This window comes from Micromys minutus, assembly GCF_963924665.1.
Source record: "Micromys minutus genome assembly, chromosome: 10".
In the NCBI taxonomy this organism is placed as follows: Eukaryota; Metazoa; Chordata; class Mammalia; order Rodentia; family Muridae; genus Micromys; species Micromys minutus.
The window spans coordinates 21328719-21350546 of record NC_137979.1 but is presented as its reverse complement, the minus strand read 5'-3'; the positions used below and the strand labels follow the sequence as shown (position 1 = coordinate 21350546).

General features: G+C 49.0%; 3 protein-coding genes across 5 annotated transcripts; 2 read left to right on the top strand and 1 right to left on the bottom strand.

The window, feature by feature from the left end:
* On the bottom strand, positions 1 to 1913 carry SAT2 (spermidine/spermine N1-acetyltransferase family member 2). 3 transcript variants are annotated; one of them, XM_080923466.1, is made up of 7 exons: positions 1775 to 1913; positions 1561 to 1637; positions 1346 to 1397; positions 1015 to 1098; positions 845 to 946; positions 666 to 706; positions 1 to 349 (listed from the first exon to the last, which is right to left on the bottom strand). In XM_080923466.1, exons 2-7 carry the CDS (start codon positions 1624 to 1626, stop codon positions 182 to 184), a joined length of 513 nt encoding a protein of 170 aa, XP_080779592.1. In that variant the 5' UTR covers positions 1627 to 1637; positions 1775 to 1913; the 3' UTR covers positions 1 to 181. The 3 variants fall into 3 exon arrangements, with proteins under 3 accessions (XP_080779592.1, XP_080779594.1, XP_080779593.1); XM_080923468.1 differs by lacking the exon at positions 1015 to 1098; XM_080923467.1 differs by lacking the exon at positions 1775 to 1913 and having other exon boundaries at positions 1561 to 1762.
* Positions 1914 to 6326: 4413 nt separating this feature from the next.
* On the top strand, positions 6327 to 8895 carry SHBG (sex hormone binding globulin; the record flags this gene model as incomplete). The annotated part of the gene is given in 10 exon segments (XM_080922265.1): positions 6327 to 6441; positions 6444 to 6763; positions 7012 to 7162; positions 7165 to 7166; positions 7357 to 7516; positions 7646 to 7681; positions 7684 to 7775; positions 8112 to 8319; positions 8747 to 8841; positions 8845 to 8895. Coding segments are annotated over 10 exon segments (1230 nt in total).
* Positions 8896 to 16718: 7823 nt separating this feature from the next.
* On the top strand, positions 16719 to 21828 carry ATP1B2 (ATPase Na+/K+ transporting subunit beta 2). Its single transcript, XM_080923579.1, has 7 exons — positions 16719 to 17511; positions 19215 to 19343; positions 19634 to 19738; positions 19844 to 20049; positions 20268 to 20324; positions 21270 to 21368; positions 21481 to 21828. The coding sequence occupies exons 1-7, from the start codon at positions 17400 to 17402 to the stop codon at positions 21643 to 21645; spliced, it is 873 nt and encodes a 290-aa protein (XP_080779705.1). The 5' UTR covers positions 16719 to 17399; the 3' UTR covers positions 21646 to 21828.

Here is a 21828-nt window from a genome sequence, read left to right as displayed (position 1 = left end):
TCCTCTCCCCATCAGGGCAAAAGAAGTATTTTATTTGTGGTTCCTAACAAGGCTTCTCCCCCTTGCTTCCACCCAGGGAGGCCTCTGGGTGAGTGTCTGTCTGGGTCAGTGCCCTGGATATGGTCTTAGGAAAACTTGAAATGGTGATTCCAAAGAAGAGGCAGGAGAGAGAGGGGCTAAGTCAGCATCCTGCCAATTCCCTCATTGCCTCTCGTTCAAACAGGAAGGAGAGCCAACCTTCCGATTCGGTCAGATCTTGAGCCCCTAAAAACTTGTACAAGTTCACAGCCTTCTTGTTCCAATCCAGAACTGCCAGGCGGAATTGGGAGCACCCCTCACGCAGGGCAACCTGTGGGAGAAGATGTATACTTACTGCCCAGGGCTCAGAAGAGAGTGGTTGGGCAATGGTAGCGACACACTTTTAATTCCTGCAGAAGCAGACCGACCTCTGAGTTCAAGGCCAGCCTAGTCTACAGAGCAGTCAGGACAGTCAGGAGTACACAGAGAAATCCTGTCTCAACAACAAACAACAAAAAGACTCTTTCTCAAGCCTTCATACAACCTTTGCACTCCCCTGTTTTGTTTGTTTGTTTGACTGTTTAGCTGACTGGCTGGCTTTTGTTTGGGGAAGGTAACTAGTTTGTAAGCCCCACCCTTTTGCTCACCTCAGCCACCATTTTGATTATTTTGGTACCAATCCCTTGACCTATAGTAGAGAAAGGGACAGGAGGGACTATTATTTGAGTTGAAAGAGTATCAAAGGAAACCATAGGCTGAGATTGGGAGAAAGAAGGGAATGGGTCTGTGGGCACTCTGCCTGCCCACCCTTAGCCCCAGCCGGTACCCCGATATTTCGGCATCACATAGATGTCTTCCAGATAAATGTTTCGTCCCGTCCATGTGCTGTAGATGAAGTAGTAAAGCCCATAGCCCACCACAAGGGACCCTGAAAATGAGAGAGAAGGGTAAGATTCTGGGAAGAAAGACAAGGAGGATGCCCGAAGGCTTTCTTACCTTGTGGCTCCCCAGGTGTTGGAATAGTCTCTGCCACTAAACAGTGAAAGAAAGGGTTCTCTCCAAAGCCATCTGCTCTCAGGACTAGAGATTGGAGGTATGACAAAAAAGGCAGAGGGGGGCAGAGAAGGACGGGAACCTGGATTAAAGCCCAGTCCAGTAGTTACTATCCTAGGAATCCATCCTTCCACTGCCACACACACACACACACACACACACACACACACAAACACACAAACACACACCCGCCCTCCCACCCTTCCCCACCCCCATCCTCACCCCCACCCAGTCTCAAGTCTCAATCAGGACCCAGGTGCACAGCCCCACCCACCTTCTTCACTGATCTTCACCTGATGGGACAGTTTCTCGAACTCCGCTAGTTCCTATAACGGGGGTACCAAGCCAACATTAAAGCAGAAAGGCCCTAATGCTGAGAACAGGGTCCAAAGGTATACAGTCATTTCCCACTCCCCCACTCCAGCGAAGCTGCTCCCGGTGCCCCCCGGCACTGTTTTCCAACCGCACCCCCACCCCCTCAGTCTTCACCCGGATCATCCTCATAATGTCTCCACAATCGCTCTCCCTGGCCTCTCGGATTCGCGTGGAAGCCATCCCGAGCCTCACTGTCAAAAATCAAAGATCAAAGACAACTCCCACGTCCGTAGAACCGCGGAAACGGCCTACAGCTCGGGTCTCAAAGGGCTGGGAGCAAGGGACAGAAGAAATGCTAGTCGCTCCCAGACAGGATTCTGGCACCCACCGGTCTCTGCCCGGAAGATTAGCCACCCTGGTGGTCCCTTCTGCCAGAAAAGGCCTTAAATTCTGTGCCCCTCCGGGCCTCCCTCCAGCCAATCAGCTTGCTGGTTACGACCATTTCCCCACCCCACCCCTGTCCTGCCTTGGTCCCGTGACTGGGCTCGGCGCCCGGACTACTTAAGCTTCCTCTTTCAGCATGTGTCGTACATACCCAGGCTTAAAAGCCTCTCCTACGCTGTTTTAGTTAAAGTATGCTCTGTTAGCTGCTTTAGTTTTCACTCTTGGCCGTCTGCATCCGAGACCCTGAGGGAGCCCAGGACCCTCAGCTGTTTCCTGTGCCAGTCTTTGGTAGTGGAAGCCTTGTGCTCTGCCTCTGGCAGGTTTTCCTCCCTCCCTCCTCCTTTGATTCTGGGCATTAAATCCAGTAACTCTGAACCTGCTGAAAAAACCCTACACTTGCTTCCTAAAGCTGTCCTGTGGCTCTTAATGTTGTCCTCGGAGGAATGGTTGTGTTTTAGCGTTTCCACATTAGGTCCTGTAACAAGTCCCTGTAGGTGCTGGAGAGATGGTTCGGTGACTAAGACTGTTCTTCCAGAGGTCCTGAGTTCAAATCCCAGCAACCACATGGTGGCTCACAACCATCTGTATTGAGATCAGATGCCCTCTTCTGGTGTGTCTGAAGACAGCTACAGTGTATTTAACAACAGGTCCCCTATTCTTCTTTTCCCCTTTATTTCTGATAGGGTCTTCAGGGAGTGAAAGATTTCTTGGATATGTAGCCCAGGTTAGGTTCAAATTTGCTGTGTAGCCAAGGATGACCTAGAACTCCTGATTTTCCTGCCTCTACCTCCCAAGTGGTGGGATTATGTACATCACCATATCTGACTTAGCCTCAAACCTTTGATGTTCTGGGCTCAGTACCCCTGGTTCTCCACTAGTAACTGGGACTACAAAAAAAATTGTGCTACCAGGTCCATTCACCTCAAACCCTCCACCTCCAAAGTGTTGGGGTGGTAGGTGTGAGCCACCACATCCACTTAGCCTTTATTTTTAGTGAGTGTCTTTTTCAGTTGCTCTCTGAGAGAGAATCCTTTCACTGAACCTGGAACTCACCAATCCTGCTAGGCTGACTGGCCTCTGTAACTCTGTCACTCCATCTTCCCCAGCGCTAGGCCACTTCCTCACAGGTGCGTATTGTGGGTGGTGGGCAATCCAAACTCTCGGCTTCATGTTTGTACAGCAAGCTCTTTAACCCTTGAGCCATTTCCCCAGCCAGCCAAGTCTTGAACTCTGGGCCTGAGCCTCAGTAGCTTCAGTAGCTTTGATTACATTCCCTGGCCCCATACATCTGGTTTTTGTTTGTCTTTATGTGTATGGGTATTGAGTGTTTGGCTTGGGCTGGAGAGATGGCTCAGCGGTTAAGAGCACTGACTGCTCTTCCAAAGGTCCTGAGTTCAAGTCCCAGCAACCACATGGTGGCTCACAACCATCTATAATGGGATTAGATGACCCTCTCTGGTCTATCTGAAGACAGCTACAGTGTACTCACATAAAATGTGGAGAGCTTTTGGGGTGTCTTGGCAAGAGTTTGACATTGGGCCAGGACAAGGAAGTAGGGCTACTCCAGGCAGGAATTTGACATTGGGCTAGGACGGGGAAGTAGGCTCAGATAATACAGTCATCTTTAGGAGACCTTAGAAACTGTGGGAATGGGATTTTGTTTGTGGCCCTGCTTGTTCCCTGACTGGTTGTGTTCATTGTCTTGCTTGTCCCCTTAACCTAGAGCTGACCTTATTATTACGTGCATGTAATTAAAATGGTATAAAAGCAGACTGGAAGAATTGAACCCGCCCTTCAGCCTCAGAACTGGCTGAGGGTCATGCTGCAGTTTCGTCTAATCATCTCTTTTTAATCCTTGCTCCAAAGCTGGAGAACCCCGTTAACTGACTGAGTGGGCTTGGTCAATAAAATAAATACATGAATCTTAAAAATAAATAGAAAAGAAGTGGAGGAAATCCATTCCCTAGAACTGTGCTTATGAATGGTTGTGAGTTACTATGTGGGTTCTGGGGAACAAACCTAGGACCTCTTAACCACTGAGTTTTCTCTCTGAATCATCTCCCCAACTGCCTTTTATTTAATTTATTTTTTTATGCATTGGCATTCTGTCTGCATGTCTGCTTGTGTGTGGATGTTAGATCCCTAGGGAGGGGAGTTACACACAGTTGTGAACTGCCATGTGGTTGCTGAGATTTGAACCTGGGTCCTCTGGAAGAGCAGCCAGTGCTCTTAACCACTGAGCCATTTCTTTAGCCTCATGCCTTTTTTTTTTTTTTTTTTTTTTTTTTCAATGTGTATATTTTCTAGTCTGGACAAATGGCTCAATGGTTAAAAGAAAGCAATCATTGCTCTTCCAAACAACCTGATTCTTCTTATAACTTTTTTTTGGGGGGGGGGGTGTCAGGGGATAGGGTCTTACTATGTATCTAAAACTCACTAGGTAGACCAGGTTGCCCTCAAATTCATAGACATCTGTTGCAATATCCTCTTTAACCCAAATAAACCCATTCAATGAAAACACAGCTCAGTAATTAGGAAAACAAGCTGAGTGTCTGTTTTGGGCAGATTTGCCACTACATTCTCTATTCCCCTCCTAGGAGATCCCTTATCACTTGCCGTTTTTCCAGGCTTCCTGTTCTAGCTCTTTCTCCTCCTTCTCCCCTCCTTAACTCCTCCTCTTCCATTTTCACTCCCTGACTCCTTCTCTTCTGTTTCCTCTCCTTTTCCCCACCTCCTCTCCCTGTCCAATCATGTATTGACTTGACATAAATCTACAGAGATTCACCTGCCTTGGCCTCCTGAGTGCTGGGATTAAAGGCCTGTGCCGCTATGCCTGCATAAACTTTCTTTTTCTTTCCTAAATTTATTTATTTTACTTAAATGATCACACCATAGCTGTCTTCAGACACACCAGAGGAGGGCATCAGATCCCATTACAGATGGTTGTGAGCCACCATGTGCTGGGAATTGAACTCAGGACCTCTGGAAGAGCAGTCAGTGCTCTTAAATGCTGAGTCATCTCTCCAGCCCATAAACTTTCTTTTTAATATATAATTATAAAGCTTTAGATTTTATTTTATGGGCACCAGTGTTTGTCTGCATGTATATCTGTGAACCACTTCTATGCCTGGTACCTACAGAGGCCCAAAAAGGGTGCTAGATTCCTTGGAACTAGAGTTATAGTTGGTTATAATCATAGGAGTGATGTGAATCGAACCCCAAGTCCTCTAGAAGAGCAGCCTGTGCCCTTTGCCATCTTCACAGACCCCACTTTTTTTTCTTTCTTTTTTTTGAGACAGGGCTATATGGTCTTGATTGGCCTAAAAATGCCTACCTAGGACTGGCCTCTAACACACAGAGCTCTATCTGCCTCTGCCTCACAAGTGTGGAGAGGAAAGGAGAGTGACTGTCAGTTTGGTTCTGAGCACCCAGATCAAGAGGCTCACAGACAAAAACCCCTGTAACTCCAGTTCACCAGAGGATCCAGCCTCCCTTCTGACCTCCTCTGGCACCTGCAGCCTAATCCCATAGACATATACACATAATTTTTTAAAAAATTATTATTTCTAGCCTGGAACTTGCCATGTGAACCAGGCTGACTCAGAGAGATCCACCTACCTCTGCTTCCCAAGAGATGGGATTAAACCAACAAACAACTATGTCCAGCTAGAAACATTTGTTGCTTTCTTCATTATTCTCTCTTTCCTTTTAAAAACCCACTTGTTTGGCGCATGGGCACATCCGGGAATGAGCTCAGGTCATCAGGCTTGGCAGCAGGTACTTTTACCCGCTGAGCCATCCACACTCCCACCACCTTTTAGAATAGTCTTTCTGTGTGGTCCAGATTAGCTTTGAACTCATCATTTTACTTTCCCAATCTTCCCAGTGCTTGGGTTATAGGTGGATTTCTTCTTAGTATCCATTAAATACAGAGAGTCAACTCTTGTGAGAGAGCAACCTCAAAAAGGTCTGGGAAAACTAAGGGAGGCATTCATATCGGGTCCCGGGCATTCTGCCTGCACTGTTTCAGGCCTCATTCCCAGCAGCCCCATAGAAGAAGGATTATGTTCCTCCTTTAACAGACAAGGTCACAGAGGCACAGAGGTGAAGTGTGTCTCCCTAGGTCAGTCAGCAAGATACCTGGATTCCAAGCGTTAGCCTTGACAGAGGATGCCAGTTAAACAGGGAGAACTCAAGTGTACCTAGGCAGCCTCCCCTTGTGGGTGGAAGGCTTGGAGAAGCCACAGGAGATACTAGTAAAGGAGAAGAGATGTTCTCCATAGATCTCTTGGCTGTAGGGGACAGAAGTGGAGGGACTCTGTCCTTCACTTCATTTGCTTTCAGAGGGTCTGCAAGGTCAGGGTCTGTGTCCCTATCTCCTGCCTCCCTTCCTCCCCCGGAGCAACCTTTAACCCTCCACCACCCATGTTTGAGGCTACCTACTCCCACTGGTTCTTCTCAGATGGTCTGAGCCACTGGGTGGACGGCTGCTAACTATGGAGAAGAGAGACTCCGTGCCTTCCTTGCGTTGGCAAATGCTTTTGTTATTGCTACTGCTGACAAGGCCTCCCACCCACCAGGGGCGAGCCCTGGGACACAGAGACCCTATCCAGGTGCAAACTTCCCCTTGCCACCCCATCTGCCCTCTCCCTTTTCCTATATGTTTTCTCCCCGAGTTCCTCTTCCCCCAGCCCTGAAACCCCACACACCCCAAATAGAGTTTTCCCTTCTGTGTCCTCCCAGACCCTATTTCTCCTTTGAGTTTCGAACCTGGGATCCAGAGGGAGTTATTTTTTATGGGGACACCAACACTGAAGATGATTGGTTCATGTTGGGACTGCGAGAGGGCCAACTTGAAATCCAGCTGCACAATCCCTGGGCTCAGCTTACAGTAGGCTTTGGCCCTCGGGTGAATGATGGGAGATGGCATACGGTAAGAGAACTCTGCTTCCACGGGAGGGGTCACCTTGGTGTGATGTGCGGAAGAACAGGAGCATGGTCCTCTGTCTCAGTGGCACACAATCCCAGTGAAATAGCTATTCTCGTCCCTGTTTCATCAGATGGGAATCCCAAGACTGTATTAGTATGTAAGTGACAGTCTGAGAAAGCCATGCGTGCATCTTCAAGAGCGTCTTCTTTCAGCTGCCCCTGTCTCATTCTGCTCCTCACCACCTCCTGTAGGTGGAGCTGAAGATGAATGGGGATTCGCTGCTGCTGTGGGTGGATGGAAAAGAGATGCAATGCCTGAGACAAGTCTCTGCATCCCTGGCTGACCATCCCCAGCCCAGCATGAGGATTGCACTAGGGGGGCTCCTCCTCCCCACTTCCAAACTTCGGTAACTCTATCCCAGGGCTAAGCTATGGAGATCTAAGTTCAGGTTTTAGGGAGAGGGAAGTCAAGCAAAAGCTACATGCGGAAAAGCTAGACACTTGCATTTCTAAGGAAATTTGCTACAGTTTGGGGTTCAGATGCCCTAATTCCACTTTCTAATAATTTCCCTCCCTTCCACTCCCACCCACGTTTAGCTTGTTCCTGCCCTGGATGGATGTATACGCCGAGATATCTGGCTGGGCCACCAGGCCCAACTCTCAGCTTCTGCCCGAGCTAGCCTTGGAAACTGTGATATGGACCTGCAACCCGGACTGTTCTTCCCTCCAGGGACCCATGCAGAATTCAGTCTCCAAGGTAGACTTTTAAAAGTTTCTTTCTCCTCCATGGCCAGCTCTGCCTTCTGCTGTCCCTCATTAACAGCATGCCCATCTTTCCATAAAACCCAAATCTTAAGGCCTGAGGAGGATCTTTTTTTCTCCCTAGACATTCCCCAACCTCACAAGGACCCCTGGTCCTTTTCCCTGGATTTAAGCTGATGGATGGCTCAGGACGACTTCTTGCTCTTGGGACAGGAACAAATTCTTCTTGGCTTACCCTTCACCTCCAAGACCAAGTAAAGGGACAGGGTGGGATGCTGGCTAGATTTCATGGATGCCAGGAAAATGAGGCAAGGGGGGCTTTTGATAGTAGAAAGGCTTAAGGGGGCATTCAGATCAGCGTGCACAGCCTGGGACATATCTTATAGTTGTCCACAGAATGCAAACAGATTTTACCTAGAATGCATGTTTAATTGGGACTGGAAGTTGTTTCATAAAAGGTCAAACTAGGAAGCTGCATAGGAGTATAGATCAGGGGCTGGATTAAAGAAGCTAGAGGGACTACTGGGAGTGTGAGCTGTAGCTCATTCTTTCCTGTCTCAATGCCTGTATCTGCCCCCCACCCACTGCAGAAGGTGGTTCTGTCTTCAGAAGCAGAACCTAAACTACTTTTACTCTTGGCCCCGGGACTCCCTCTTCAGCTGAAGCTTGATGTATTCAAAGTGTCCTTGAGCCAAGGACCAAAGATGGAGGTCCTTTCTACTTCTCTTTTGAGACTTGCCTCCCTCTGGAGACTCTGGTCTCACCCTCAGGGCCTTCTCTCCCTGGGGGCTTTACCAGGTAAGAGAATTCTGTACAAGTATGTTAGCTGAAGGAGAGAAAACACGTTCTGAGGGGAAGGAAACTGCTGGGAGGAAAGAGAGGGATAATTTGTGGGGTGTTGCTCAAGCACAGAGTGCAAACCTATCATTCATAAGGCCTATGGTTTTATTAATATTTTTATTAATTTATTTTATGTATGTGAATACGCTGTGGCTGTCTTCAGACACACAAGAAGAGGGCATCAGGTCCCATTACAGATGGTTGTGAGCCATCATGTGGTTGCTGGGAATTGAACTCAGGACCTCTGGAAGAGCAGTCAGTGCCGAGCCATCTCTCCAGCCAGAGGCCTATGGTTATACAACTAGAAATTAAACTGGGGTAGAAAGAGGGGACAGGGGAGTCAGCATGGTGTAAACAGATGCTCTGCACCATCGTTCTCCTCTAGGAGAAGACTCTTCTGCTTCCTTTTGCCTGAGTGGCCTTTGGGTACAAGGACGGAGACTGGACATAGACCAGACCCTGAGCAGAAGCCAGGACATCTGAGCTCACAGCTGCCCTCAGAACCCTGGCAATGATACCCACACCGCCCACTAACCCCCTTTGACAGGCAGGCATGGTGGTGCACATCTTTAAACCCAGGAGAGGTGAAGTTGGGAGAATCAGGACCTCAAGGTTATCCTTGGCTACATAACAAATTTGAGGCCAGCCTGGGCTATATGAAACCCTATCTTTAAAAATAAAAAATAACTTTGGATGCAACTGACTCCTTTATTCAACAAATATTTATTGTGCTCTGGCAGAGGGCCAGGCAGTGAGGGAAGTAGTGAGATGTACCGAGGAAACGACCATGTTCCCTTCGGATGCTCACAGACCCATAGGAGAGGCGGGTTTGCAACAAATAGAAGGACAACCGCAAGGTGTATATGTTGCAAAAGTGCACAGTGACAACAAGGCTATGACATCGTCAGGAAGGCAAAGAGCGTTTTCCTGAGGATGTGGAGTCTTAGGCTGAGCCCCAGGAACAAGAACCACGGACACACACACACACACACACACACAACCACTTTCTGGAAGCTGGGAGCCTGCCCTCTTCTCCAACAGCCATACACTGAGAATTCAGCTTCCCATCTTTCAAATCAGTGTAATAGAAATTTGTTGTCTGGGGTTATTCTCGACTTTGGCATGGCTACTGCTGTCCAGGGAAGGGGCAGCAGGGGGCAGAAGAGTGTCACACAGAGATGGGGCAGGAGTTCTGGGAAAGACCGGGAGGGAGTAAGAAAGAGCTAGGAGAGGCGTTGCTCGCCTGTGGGAGGCCCTGGGTTCAGTCCCCAGCTGGGTCAAAACAGGAGAGAAAAGAGAGGGACTGGGGTCAAAACTGCAACTCTCCTAGTTTGATCTTTGTTGCTGTCCCAGACATGTTTGTTTGTTTGTTTGTTTTTCATTAAACAAACAAACAAAAAAAAGCTTGTACTAGTTCCAAATAGAAAAAAGGCAGATTCAGAAAAATTTCTGCCACCAGAAGAGTTTAGGAAAGGATTTGGACAGTTGCTCCCACGGTAGAACGCTTGTCTAGCAGCAGGAAACCCGGGGTGGACAAGCAATATTGCATAAAGTGGGCGTGGCGCGTGTAGGTGGAGAAGGACTTCCGGAAGTTCATAGTTATTCTCTCCAGGAAGGTCTGCCTGTTCTGGAAGAGACCTGCCACCTTTGTTTGTTCGTTTGTGGTGCTGGAGATGGAATCAGAATGTGTGCATGCTACACTACCACCCTATCACCACAAGGACATCTGCAGCCGGAGAGCCCATTAAAACTCAAACCCCAATGTGGTGGTCCTCACTCTCCTAGGGAACCTTAATGCCCAAGCCTCAGGCTCCAGATTTCGGCTCTTTTCAGAGTCACTGTGCCCTATCTGTCACGGACTCCTCAGGCTCCAGTCCTGGGTCCCTTCTCTCAGTCTCACTATGTAGCCTTTGCTGGCTTGGAACTTGCTATGTAGACCACGTTGATCTCACATGAAGCCACAGAAATTCCCCTGACTGCCACAGGGGTGAGTGAACCAACCACTCTGCCCTTCCTTACTCAAGAACTTGTAAACCAGTCCCAGCGAGAATCCCAAGGGTCCAGCCTCCACTTTCTTTCCTCTTTCTTCTTAGTGAGAAGAATAGGTTTATTTTTAACTTATTATTTTTGTTCTGTCATCTGTCCCACCTCCCATCCCATCCCCATGGCTATTCAGATTGATGTGTAAAACAGAAGTCCACCTGCTTCCAGAGTGCTGGGATCTAAGTCATGCTCCCCCCCCCCCGTCTCCCCCACTGCTTTTTGAGAAAGGATCTCAGGTGTTCCAGACTGGCTTCAAACTTGATATATAGTCAAGGGACACCTTGGACACCATCCCCACCCAACTCCTTCTGCCTCTACTTATTAATGCTGTAATTATGGTGTGGGTTAACAAGTTAGTTTTGTGGGGTACTAGAGAGAAACCCAGGGTTTCATGCATAGTAGGCAAGCACTCAACCAACTACCAAGCCACATCCTCAGCTTCATCCCCAGTATCCCAAAGCCACGAGATCTCACTCCCTGGACCTACTGTTCTCTTCCACAGAGATCAGCCAGATTCCAGACTGAGAAGGTCTTAGTAAAGCCCCTGCAGTGGGAGGCACAGAGCCCACACCCGGCCTTGTTTCCTCGACTTTGTTCCTGTAGTGTTTGCAGAGGGACCATCAGCATGCCTAGGGAGTCCGAACGCTCCACGGTTCTGGTTTCTGGACACTGAGGCCACTCCGGTGACATGGACACGCTCACAGTCCTTGCTGGAGTGTGCTGTGGCTCTCACAGTATGTTGGGAAGGGAACGGTTAACCCATATAGGAAAGAAATTATACCAGCCAATGGTAGGTGGCTCATGCCTCAGAGCTCAGTTTTTGGGAGGCTTCAGCAAGAGGGTTAAGGCAAGGACAGACTGGATTACAGAGACCCTGCCTAAAAACTCAAAACAAGCCAAAATAATACTTAGGTTGGTAGCTCAGTCTGTAATCCCAGCACTTGGGGTTTTGGAGGGGGGTTCAGAAGAAGCAAGGACTTCAAGGGTCATCTTTAGCTATATAAATGAAAGGCTAACCTGGAGTATTTGAGCCCTACCTCAAAAAAAAAAAAAAAAAAAAAAAAAAAAAAAAAATCAAACAAGGGGGCTGGAGAGATGGCTCAGAGGTTAAGAGCATTTGCTTTTTTTTCCCCCCAGAGGATTGAGATTCAGTTCCCAGCACCTACATGGTGGCTCACAACTGTCTATGACTCCAGTTCCAAGGGATCCAGCACCCCCTCTTGGCCTCTATGGGCACTGTACACACTTGGTGCATTGCCCTGCAGGCCAAACATCTGTATACAAATTTTAAAAATCAGGCTGGGTGTGGTGCGCTCTCCTTTCATCCCCCTACTTGGGAGGCAGAGGCAGGAGGATTCCCCTGAGTTCAAGGCCAGCCTGGTCTACATAGTGAGTTCCAAGCCAGCCAGAGCCACATAGTGAGACCTGTCTCAAAACAACCAACCAAACAAAACAACTCCCCTAAAATGCACATTTCAAACGGTAACTATAAAGGGAGTGAAAGTCCAGACTAGAGTCCAGGCAGGAAGGAAAGGCTGTAGTGGGAGGGTCATCAGTCAGGTGGTCAGTGAGGTAATGCCCCTGCCGGAGACTTGAACAATAAGAAGTCACCCAGGAGGTCTCAGTCAGTAGGGAGTGATGCATACCTGTGGGTATCCATCATGGTGGCCGTGTTCTGGGTGGTTGGTAAGTTCCTGACTTTGTGTGCTCAGACTGTCTTAGGGGCTACTTTTCCTCCTCTGCTGCTACCCTGTGCTTTCCAGGACACTCTGCCCTCAACCTTTCTCCTGCAGCCTGCCCTAGATTCCAGGATTCCTGACCGCAGTCCAAAGCTGTCCACACTCTTTCATTAAGACTGACTTTGCTTTGACACAGACTTTGCCAAGCCCCCACCAAGGGCATCAACTTCTCTTGTCTTCTCCACTACCCAACCCCCCATCCCAAAAGAAAAGTTTCCAGATTTGGCAGCACACCCTGAAGTCCTCAAGGCCTGGCCTACCCCACTGATTCCACCCTACCACCCTATCCACTGCCTCTCTCTCCCTCCTTCCACCCTTTGTTCTCTCTCCCTCTCCCCTCCTCTCTTTCAGCTAACATTTATTAGCTGTTGACAGGATGCCAAGCACTGTGTTAGGCCATCCACAGAAATTCTAAGGATGAGAAGACCTGATAATGTCTCTGTAGCCCCTGAGAGTTGAGAGAGATACATGTAAAATGCTATTTAAAACAAACAAAAACCACAACATTTTTTTTTTTTTTTTGAGACAGTGTTTCATGCTGCCCAAGCCGACTTCAGCTCTGTAGCTGAAGATGACCCGTGAATGCTTGATGCTCCTGCCTCCATGCTTTGAGCACTGGGACTCCAAGTGTGCACCACTGTGGCAGATTTAAGCAGTGCCAGAGCGCTGTGACTCCCAGGCAGATGCTCTAGGGACTGAATTACATTTATAGGCTGCAGTATACTTTCTTTATGTTTCTCTTCTCTCTCCCTCCAGGCAGGGTTTTACATATAGTTCTCACTGGCTTGAATTCACTATATAGATCACCTCCATACCTCCTTTTTATCTAGGACCATGGGTATGCTGAGAGAGTACTCAAATACCCCAAACCCTTATAGGGAGAGCTAAAGGGAAAACAAGAACAAAAACAAGTTCTGGTCCTGGTGACACACAACTTTAATCTCAGCACTCAGGAGGCTGAGGCAGGCAGATCTCTGAGTTCAAGGCCAGCCTGGTTTACAAATCAAGTTCCAGGACGGCCAGGGCTACACAGAGAAACCCTGTCTTGACAAACCAAAGTAAATAATAAAGGAAGGAAAAAAGGAAGAAAAACAAAAACCCACAAACCAGTGATATCTACGGGACATCAGGGAACGTAGATATTAATTTCATCAAGGTATACCAAAGGGATGAGCTATTAAATGTGTAATGTTGGACAAATGACTGTAACTGTCGCCATTTTTTTTAGACTGGGTTTAATTCTGTAGCTCTGGCTGTTCCAGAACTCACTAGATAGACTAGGCTGGTATTGAACTCACAGGCATTCACTTGATTCTGTGCTCTAACAATGTGATAAAATCATTTAGGTAAAAACATCTGCTACAGTACTTGGCATATGAAAAGTGCTCAAGATGTGAGTTCTGTTGGAGGGGAGATCATGGGGTTGAGCTTTGGGGAGACAGAGATGGAAGGAAGTTAGGCTTGGGAGGCTCTGTGGGTCAGGTGATGAAAGGCACGGTGTGAGTCTCAGCTCCATCTGGTCAGTGCAGAAAGTTTCTGTTTTATCTGTTTTGTTTTGTTTTAGTTGTGATAAAATACGAGCAGCGTAGAAATCACCGTCCTAACCACTGTCAAGTGTCACTTAAGTAGCATAAAGAACATGTTGCACAAACACCGCCAATATCCAGCCTCAGGATTCTTTCTTTCAGTGATAAGGAACAGTCTTAGTACCTGGCACATGCAAGGCAAACGGTCTACCAGTAAGCAGTCCTTTCGGCTTGCAAAAACTGAGCTTTCCCAGCCTTTGTCTTTGCAAAGTTCCACCATGTTTAACTCATTCATCTAAATCCTGAACTCTGGGCTGGATTCTGCAGCAGGGACCAAGCTGCTACCAAGCACGGCTGGCTGAGCATTCCTTGGGTTTACATAAAAAAGTGTGGAAAGAACTGATTGCCATAAGTTGTATTCTGACTTACACGACTTACACACACACACACACACACACACACACAAGGTAGGAGAGTAAATATTGGTAGTAAAGGTTAAATCCTGGAATTAGGAGGATATGAGGGAACATAGACCTTTTGACTGTGGATCATCTCTGCTTCTGGGACAGTGAGGAGGGGGCAGCCATCTTAACTCCTTCTTTTATGGAGATCCTGGATGGAGGCAGGTTCCAAGAGAAGTTTTTTTTTTTTTTTTTTCTCTTCTTGCTTGGGATTTGAACCCATGGCTCTGTACAAAGAGAAAAGCATCATACCGAGGAACCGTGGCCCCAGCCTTAAGGGTTGCCCCCAGGTCCACCACAAGCTCTCCTGGACCTCCCCTTTCTCAGCCTGTCTCCTTCAAGTAGGGTCAGGCATTGGAACTCCTCCCTCCCTCCATCCCCTCTCCTTATGTACAGAAGACAGAAGAAAGAGAGCTACAGGCGCCCTACTCGGTGACCTATCTCTAGTGCCCAGAAGGCATTCACCCTCTCTATTCTAAGAAAGGCAGCCTGGTGCCCAGGGTAAAGACTGAGAAGAGAAACTGAAGGCTACCCACTGTAGGCTGTATTTATATTGTGTGTGCACATGTGTGAGTATGCATGTGTGTAAGTGTGTGTGAGTGTGCGTAAGTGTGTGTATGTCTATTTTAGTGTTCCTCTCCTTCCACTGGATCAAGCTGCTTCCCTGGTGTTTCTTGCAGAAAAAGCCCTTTCATATTTAAGCTGAATTCAGCAACCAGCAACATTATCTTGTTAAGATAAAGGCCTACTCTCAAAGAGCATGGAGTCTAGGGTGGGGGAGATAGTTCAGTGGTAGAATATTCGCCAATTCATTCTATTTAGGGCCCTGGGTTTTGGTCCTCAGCACTGGGGTGGGGGAGGGGCAGTTTGCAGTGTAATTTCGAAGCATAGAAGTAAGTTTGGAATCCATGTGCTCAAGGGGAAAGCTCAGTGCCAGCCTTGATCCCTTTACTCTGCCTTACCCCATTGTTTATTCGTCCCACTCCTGAGCTAGGTCTTTAACTATTCTCATCATACCTCTGGCTTCCACCTTGAAATCCTTGTTCAAGTCAGTCGCCTCTCTTACTTAGAATACTTACATGCTGTAATGTCTCCTAACTAGCCTTGCTTCCTGTGGCTTTAACACACAGACAGACAGACAGACACACACACACACACACAGGCATAAAGCACTGGCTTTATTTTTTCGACAAGATTTCTCTATTATCCCAGGCTGGCTTCAAGCACTGTCCTCACACCTTCAGTTTGGGTCACCAGGATGTATGAACATATCTGGCTCTTCTTTCTTCCTCTTCTTTCCTTCTTCTCCTCCTCTTTCTCTTCCTCCTCTTCTTTTTCTGAGTTAGGGTCTAGTTATGCAGTCCTGACTGACTTTGAACTCCTAACCCCAATCAATCCTTTTACCCCAGGCTCTCAAGTATCTGAATCCTGATATGGTCACCATGCTTGGTACATTCACTGAATTTAATGATGTCTTTCACTGTTTAAATGCTAGAATTACGTCCATGATACTTGGTGTAAAATTGGAATCACAATCAGACATAGTCATGCACTATTCCAGCAGAGGAAGGCAACCCTGGAGCTGGATGTGATGGTACACACCTGTAATCCCAGTATTCAAGAATCGAAGCAGGAGAATCAGGAGTTTGAATCATCCTTGGGTAATTCAGACCAGCCTGGGATAGATTAGACCCTGTTTCAAAAAAAAAAAAAAAAAAAAAAAAAAAAAAAAAAACAAACAAACCACAGTACTATTACCACCAAGAGTAATATAATAAAAGGTCACAGTGGCATATTTTTATAAATCGAGAATTTGGGAGGCAGAGGCAGGAGCATCTCTTCAAGGCCAGTCCTGGGTACAGAATCCACAAGAAAGAAGAGAACCAACTCCTAGAAGTACGGGCCATGGTGTTCCTGCCACAGAAAGAAGTAAAGATAATGGCCTCTGTTCTTTTGAAGATACTGGGCTGCAACTTCAGTCTAATGGGATTTAACATGGCTTCCTCAGAGCTGAAGCACCAGTTCTAGGAGCTCCAACAAACATGGGCGGAAGGCTGGGAGACAGGATACATGCAGACCTGGCTGTAGAATGGGGTCAGGGATGCAGGGAAATTCTGGAAAGATGGCAGGAACCCTGGTCATGAAGAACAGGTAGGTTAGATAAAGGAGCCAATGGAACGGAGAAGAGCGTCCTGTGGAGGCTTCTATCCCTCTCTGTGTTCTAGTTTCTAGGCTCTTTCTTCTTGGTGTCTGGCGCTTTTCTTTATTCCTCTCACATTCTGTCCCCTGTTCTGGAGGCTTTCGAAGTAACTGTATCTTAGTCTCTTTTTAAATTCCCTGTCCCTGAGCCCCTCGTGTTTGAGTACGCATCAGCTTGTCTTTCGGTTTGAGTCTCTCAGGGAGTGATTTTTTTTCTTCAGTTTTACCCAGACTCACCCTCTGTCTTCTTTTCCCACCTTGTTTCAGTTCTGTACCTGGGGTCTAGGGTAAAGAAGAGCCCTCTAGGACCAAAAGACGCACCAGGGGGGCGGGTCCAATTCCTCTCCTCATTTGCATATGCATGAGGTCTACTGGGCGAGCAACGAGAGGGCGGGGTTCCTGGATGGGTGGGTGGGAAGGGGGCGGACACCCTCAGAGTCACTGAGTATAAAGACTGTGCGCAGGGACCGCGCTCCCCGCACTGCTGAGGAGCGGAGCCTCCGATTGGGGGGCCCCTATCCTTGCCTGTTCCGCCCCCCAACTGCTCGTCCCCGCCCCAGCTCCCACTGGCTGGGCCAACTGTGGTGTGGCTGTCGCCGTTTGTCGGAGGAGCCTTAATCGGCCACCTGCCGCGTTCCATAGCCTCTTTGCATCTCGGATTTCGGGGCGGCTCCCTCCCCCATCTTTCCCTGCTTCTTTGCACCCCGCTTTTTCTGCGTTTCGCTCGAATTTTGGAGCCATCTGGTTTTGCACCCCTTTTTGTTTTGCTTTTAGGCGGTGTGTGAGGTGAAGGTGCCTTGGCATCCCTTCTCCTGGTTATCTTTCCCTGTTTTGACAGCTCCTCTTTCTATCGCAGTCGGGGGGCCTAGCCTCGGCGCACCTCCACCGCACTGCCAGCAGACCACAGCGCGTGGCTGTGCACCCCGGAATTTGCAGCAGCTGCATATCTGATTGGAGTCTCCCTCGCCTCGCTCCCGCGCGCATTCGGTGCGTGGAGGGCTTCAGCGCGCGACGCCCCGGCTTCTCCGCAGACCCCAGCAGCGCGCCGGGACTCGCTCCGTGTCTCCAAGATGGTCATCCAGAAAGAGAAGAAGAGCTGCGGGCAGGTGGTTGAGGAGTGGAAGGAGTTCGTGTGGAACCCGCGGACGCACCAGTTCATGGGGCGCACCGGGACCAGCTGGGGTACGCGGGGCTGGCGCGGGAAAGGTGGTAGCCGACCGCTCGGCGACGCCTTTGGGGCGCAGGGTCCCGCGGGCGTCGCCCCAGCTCCCCTGCCGGGTCCCTGGCGTCCAGCCCCCACTGTCGGGCTTTAGATCGGGAGGGGCCCGATTCAGCGGTCTAATCTCTCTGACTGGCCGCTGCGGAGGCGGAGAAAGTAGGTCACTGCCGCCTGCCCGCCCCCCGCGGAGCCCCCTCGGGCGGGGGGTCGCGGGCTCTGCGCGCGTGTCCGTGCCACGGCGCTCCCGCTCCGGCTCAGGCCCTGCGGCTGCACACGGTCATCATCCCTCTCCCCGAAGAGTGCCCTAACTCTCCCTCTGGCTTTCAACTAGCTAGCCAACCTCGTCTATTTTTAGCTCTCACCCACCCCCTTGGACCCTGGGAACATTCATGAGGAGGCGGATCTGACAGGGGGGTCTTGGGGGGGGCGTTCTTAACAGCGGAAGTTGTTTGTCTAAATTCCACCATTGGGCGTTTGGAGCCTTCTGTGGCTGCCTTGTGGGTAGGGGGATGATACTTTTCCAGGCTTGATGATTTCAGATGTCAGAGGTTGAGGGAGAAATGGTCACTGGGCTGAGATGGGTACATCCTCAGGCAGGGTGTTTACAAGGGGCTCAGATGCCTTGGAGGAACTCTCTACCCTTACCTCATGGGTGTGCAAGGACTTTTATGAAGTCAGGGGCTGCTGAGGGGCACCTGGTGAGGTGAGAATGACATTCTTGCAAAAGACAGTGGCAAGATGGAGAATTGACGCGCAAGTGTGTGACATAATTTACAATATACTCATATAGATTGGACACAGTCTTCATTAGACCACCCACCTGAGGCTTAGGGGACCATGAAAGGAGGTCAATGCAGTCCTTGTCCTTAAGGAACCAAAGACCCTGTGGGATATAAAGGATCAATGAATGAATGCTTGGGATACTCAGAAGACTTCACAGAGGAAGTCTTCCTCTTAGGTGTCTTAGACTGATATAGATCAGGGAGATTGGAACAGCTTGTGCTCCTCACACAAGACCTAGGAGAGGAGTCATGAGAGATGATGTCCAGGGAAGGCTTCCAGGAGATTCTGTCTTCTCCTTGACTCTGGCCAAGATCTTGTGTGAGTTAAAGGTGGGGTGACTGGGCCGTTAGCCTTTCATTTTGGGAGCTGTTTCCTCAGGGTGAGAAAGAGACAGACAGACAGACAGATAGATCTTGCTACTTGAGCCCTGGGAGCGTAGGTCTGAGGTGGTAAGAATTTGGCTGAGAATGGTATCCAGTACCAGGTTACGGATCCTTGTGCTAAGGTAGCTTTAAGCTTCCAACACAGCAGGAACAGATGTTACGCCTTTTCAGGACCATACACCGTTGAGAAGTTGGAAATGTATTAGACACAGAATGACAGTGACCTATTCTTGGGAGTTGTCACAACAACTACAGTTTAGGTCTCTTGTGGCCTCCAAAAAGGTCGGACTTCACTGTGCCCCAGGAGGAGTCTGGGAGTCAGAGCTGGAGCTGGGTCTGCCTGTTTCCAGCTTGTTTCCTTTAGCTCCCAGGGGAAGGCCCAAAGATATCCTGTTGCTCCTAGGCCTATCCCAGTTCACAGCCTGAGAGGGAAGAGGATGAGTGGGGTTGGTGGGCTGGGTGAGATGGAGAAGCTGCTGACTCCAGTTCCTCCACCCTAGCCTTCATCCTCCTCTTCTACCTCGTCTTCTATGGCTTCCTCACGGCCATGTTCACCCTCACCATGTGGGTAATGCTGCAGACTGTCTCTGACCATACCCCCAAGTACCAGGATCGACTGGCCACACCAGGTGAGAGAATTTCCCCCTTCAGTCACTCTTAACTATTCCGTCTTCAAGCCCTCACAAGGAACTTACAGTTCTTCCCAGGAGTTTGATGGGGACCCCCTTCCCATGCCCTGCAGCTGGGAGTCATGTGATCTGGAGGAGCGGCAGATGCCTCAGGAGACTGCCCTCCCAGGAAGGCAGTTTCAGATATTTGCCCCCACTTGACCCTGGTGTTCTTCATGTCTGTCTTCTTCCCTCGCTGTGTTCCCTCCATCTTATATGTGACACCCAGTCTTCACTCATGTTGGCTCTAGGCTTGATGATTCGACCCAAGACTGAGAACCTTGATGTCATCGTCAACATTAGTGACACTGAAAGCTGGGATCAGCATGTTCAGAAGCTCAACAAGTTCTTGGAACGTGAGTGTGCGGCTAGTCCAGGACCTTGGGGGAAGGAAGGAATCCAGGACCCTAGAAATGAAATAGCAGGCCTCTGACCTTCTCTGTCTCCCTCCCATCTCCTAGCTTACAACGACACCATCCAGGCTCAAAAGAATGATGTCTGCCGTCCGGGGCGATATTATGAGCAGCCCGATAATGGGGTTCTGAACTATCCAAAACGTGCCTGCCAGTTCAACCGGACCCAGCTGGGCAATTGCTCTGGCATTGGGGACCCTACCCACTATGGTTACAGCACCGGGCAGCCCTGTGTCTTCATCAAAATGAACCGGGTACCCATGACATTGGTCTCTGGGGAGGATGGAGGAGGGAGCTGGAGCCACCATCTGTTAACTAATGTGTCCTTTCATTGGGGTTAATGGGCATTAAAGAGATTTTTGGTAGTTTGTTTCTAAGAGGTGGGGCTATTGGAAGCTAAGCCCCGGAGCTGAAAGGCCGGACACCAAGATGTGGCAATTTCTTCTGAATCCACTCTCTCTCCTTTCCCTAGGTCATCAACTTCTATGCAGGGGCAAACCAGAGCATGAATGTCACGTGTGTTGGGAAGGTGAGTGTGTGGGCCCTTCCTACCTGCCCACCTGGTTATACTTCCTGGTTTCTGAGTGCTTCACCCATATCTCCCTATCTTTTTGTGCTTTCAGAGGCCCCAACACTATAGGGACAAGGGGGTAAGAGTGGGCTCCTGTGCAGTTTTAACTCTAAGAGGCTCTTAGCTCTATTGCTTCTCTCTTGGATACAGAGTCTGCTCTCCTGGAGACAGACCCATCCCCTCTTTCACCAAAGCCCTGGCCTCTGGTTCCTTCCCTGTCAACCTTCTTTTACATCTCCGTTGATCATGCCTTGTTCCCCAGTTCCCTGTAGAAGTCTGCCAGCTGCTGGTCAGTTAGCACCGTTTGCTACGACTAGTTGTCCTCGGAACCCTGTACCCGACTCTGTCTTCTCTAGAACCCCTCCCAAACTGCCCCCTCCTTCCTGCTGAGCCTTGACTGTTTATCTGTTCTTTCTTGGCTCTGCTCCAGAAACCGATTCCCAAGGATGGGGTAAGAACTTGGGGTTGATGGTGGAGTAGAAAGCTCCCACTGTGTTGTCAGAACCCTTAGAAGATCTAGTCTGAGGGTAGATAGGCCACCCCTTACTGGAGACATGATAATATGAACATGTGTGCATGAACACACACAAACACACATACACACATACACACACACATACACACATACACACACACAAACACACACATACACACAAACACACCATACACACAAACAAACACACACACACACATATATCACACACACATATATCACACACATACACAAACACACACACACACACACACACACACACCACAGCTACCATGCAGATGCACAGCTCAAAGAAAACAATTGAGAGGAATGATTTGGGATGAAGGAGGTACCGGGGAAGTCTTGTGAGCTCTTCCGGGTGCCTGCTGTTCCTAACATCCTCTCCCCTTAACCTCCCACACCCCCTACAGAGAGATGAAGATGCTGAGAATCTTGGCCATTTTGTCATGTTCCCTGCCAATGGCAACATTGACCTGATGTACTTCCCCTACTATGGCAAAAAGTTCCATGTAAGTCCCGCCAGGGAAGATCCTTGACTGAGGCTACTGAACCACAAAATGGGGCTCTTGGGAAAGAGGCCAAGGTACCAGAGGCTTAAGGCTTTTTCTTCTTCTGGCCTAGGTAAACTATACACAGCCCTTGGTGGCTGTGAAGTTTCTGAATGTGACCCCCAACGTGGAGGTGAATGTGGAATGTCGAATTAACGCTGCCAACATTGCCACAGATGATGAACGGGACAAATTTGCTGGCCGCGTGGCCTTCAAACTTCGAATCAACAAAACCTGAGGCTCCCCACCCCTACCCACCCACCCACACTTTCCTGTGGATGCTTCTGGAATGTCCTTGACCCTGCCTGATCCCTCCCTCACCCACCCCAAAGGTATTTTTTATAACAGAGCTATGACTTGTCTGAGCCTCACACCCTTTCCTCAACTTCTCTACCTAGCCTGATGCCCACACAGTTTCCAA

Excerpts from the sequence above, each read along its gene's own strand:
- SAT2 (XM_080923466.1), bottom strand. The coding sequence starts at position 1,626 with ATGGCTTCCACGCGAATCCGAGAGGCCAGGGAGAGCGATTGTGGAGAC. Across the intron at positions 1,099-1,345 it reads GGTGAAGATCAGTGAAGAAG|TCCTGAGAGCAGATGGCTTT; the intron begins GTGGGTGGGGCT and ends TCCAATCTCTAG. Across the intron at positions 707-844 it reads TGTGATGCCGAAATATCGGG|GTCAAGGGATTGGTACCAAA; the intron begins GTACCGGCTGGG and ends TCTCTACTATAG.
- ATP1B2 (XM_080923579.1), top strand. The coding sequence starts at position 17,400 with ATGGTCATCCAGAAAGAGAAGAAGAGCTGCGGGCAGGTGGTTGAGGAG. Across the intron at positions 19,739-19,843 it reads GCTCAACAAGTTCTTGGAAC|CTTACAACGACACCATCCAG; the intron begins GTGAGTGTGCGG and ends CCCATCTCCTAG. Across the intron at positions 20,050-20,267 it reads TCTTCATCAAAATGAACCGG|GTCATCAACTTCTATGCAGG; the intron begins GTACCCATGACA and ends TCCTTTCCCTAG.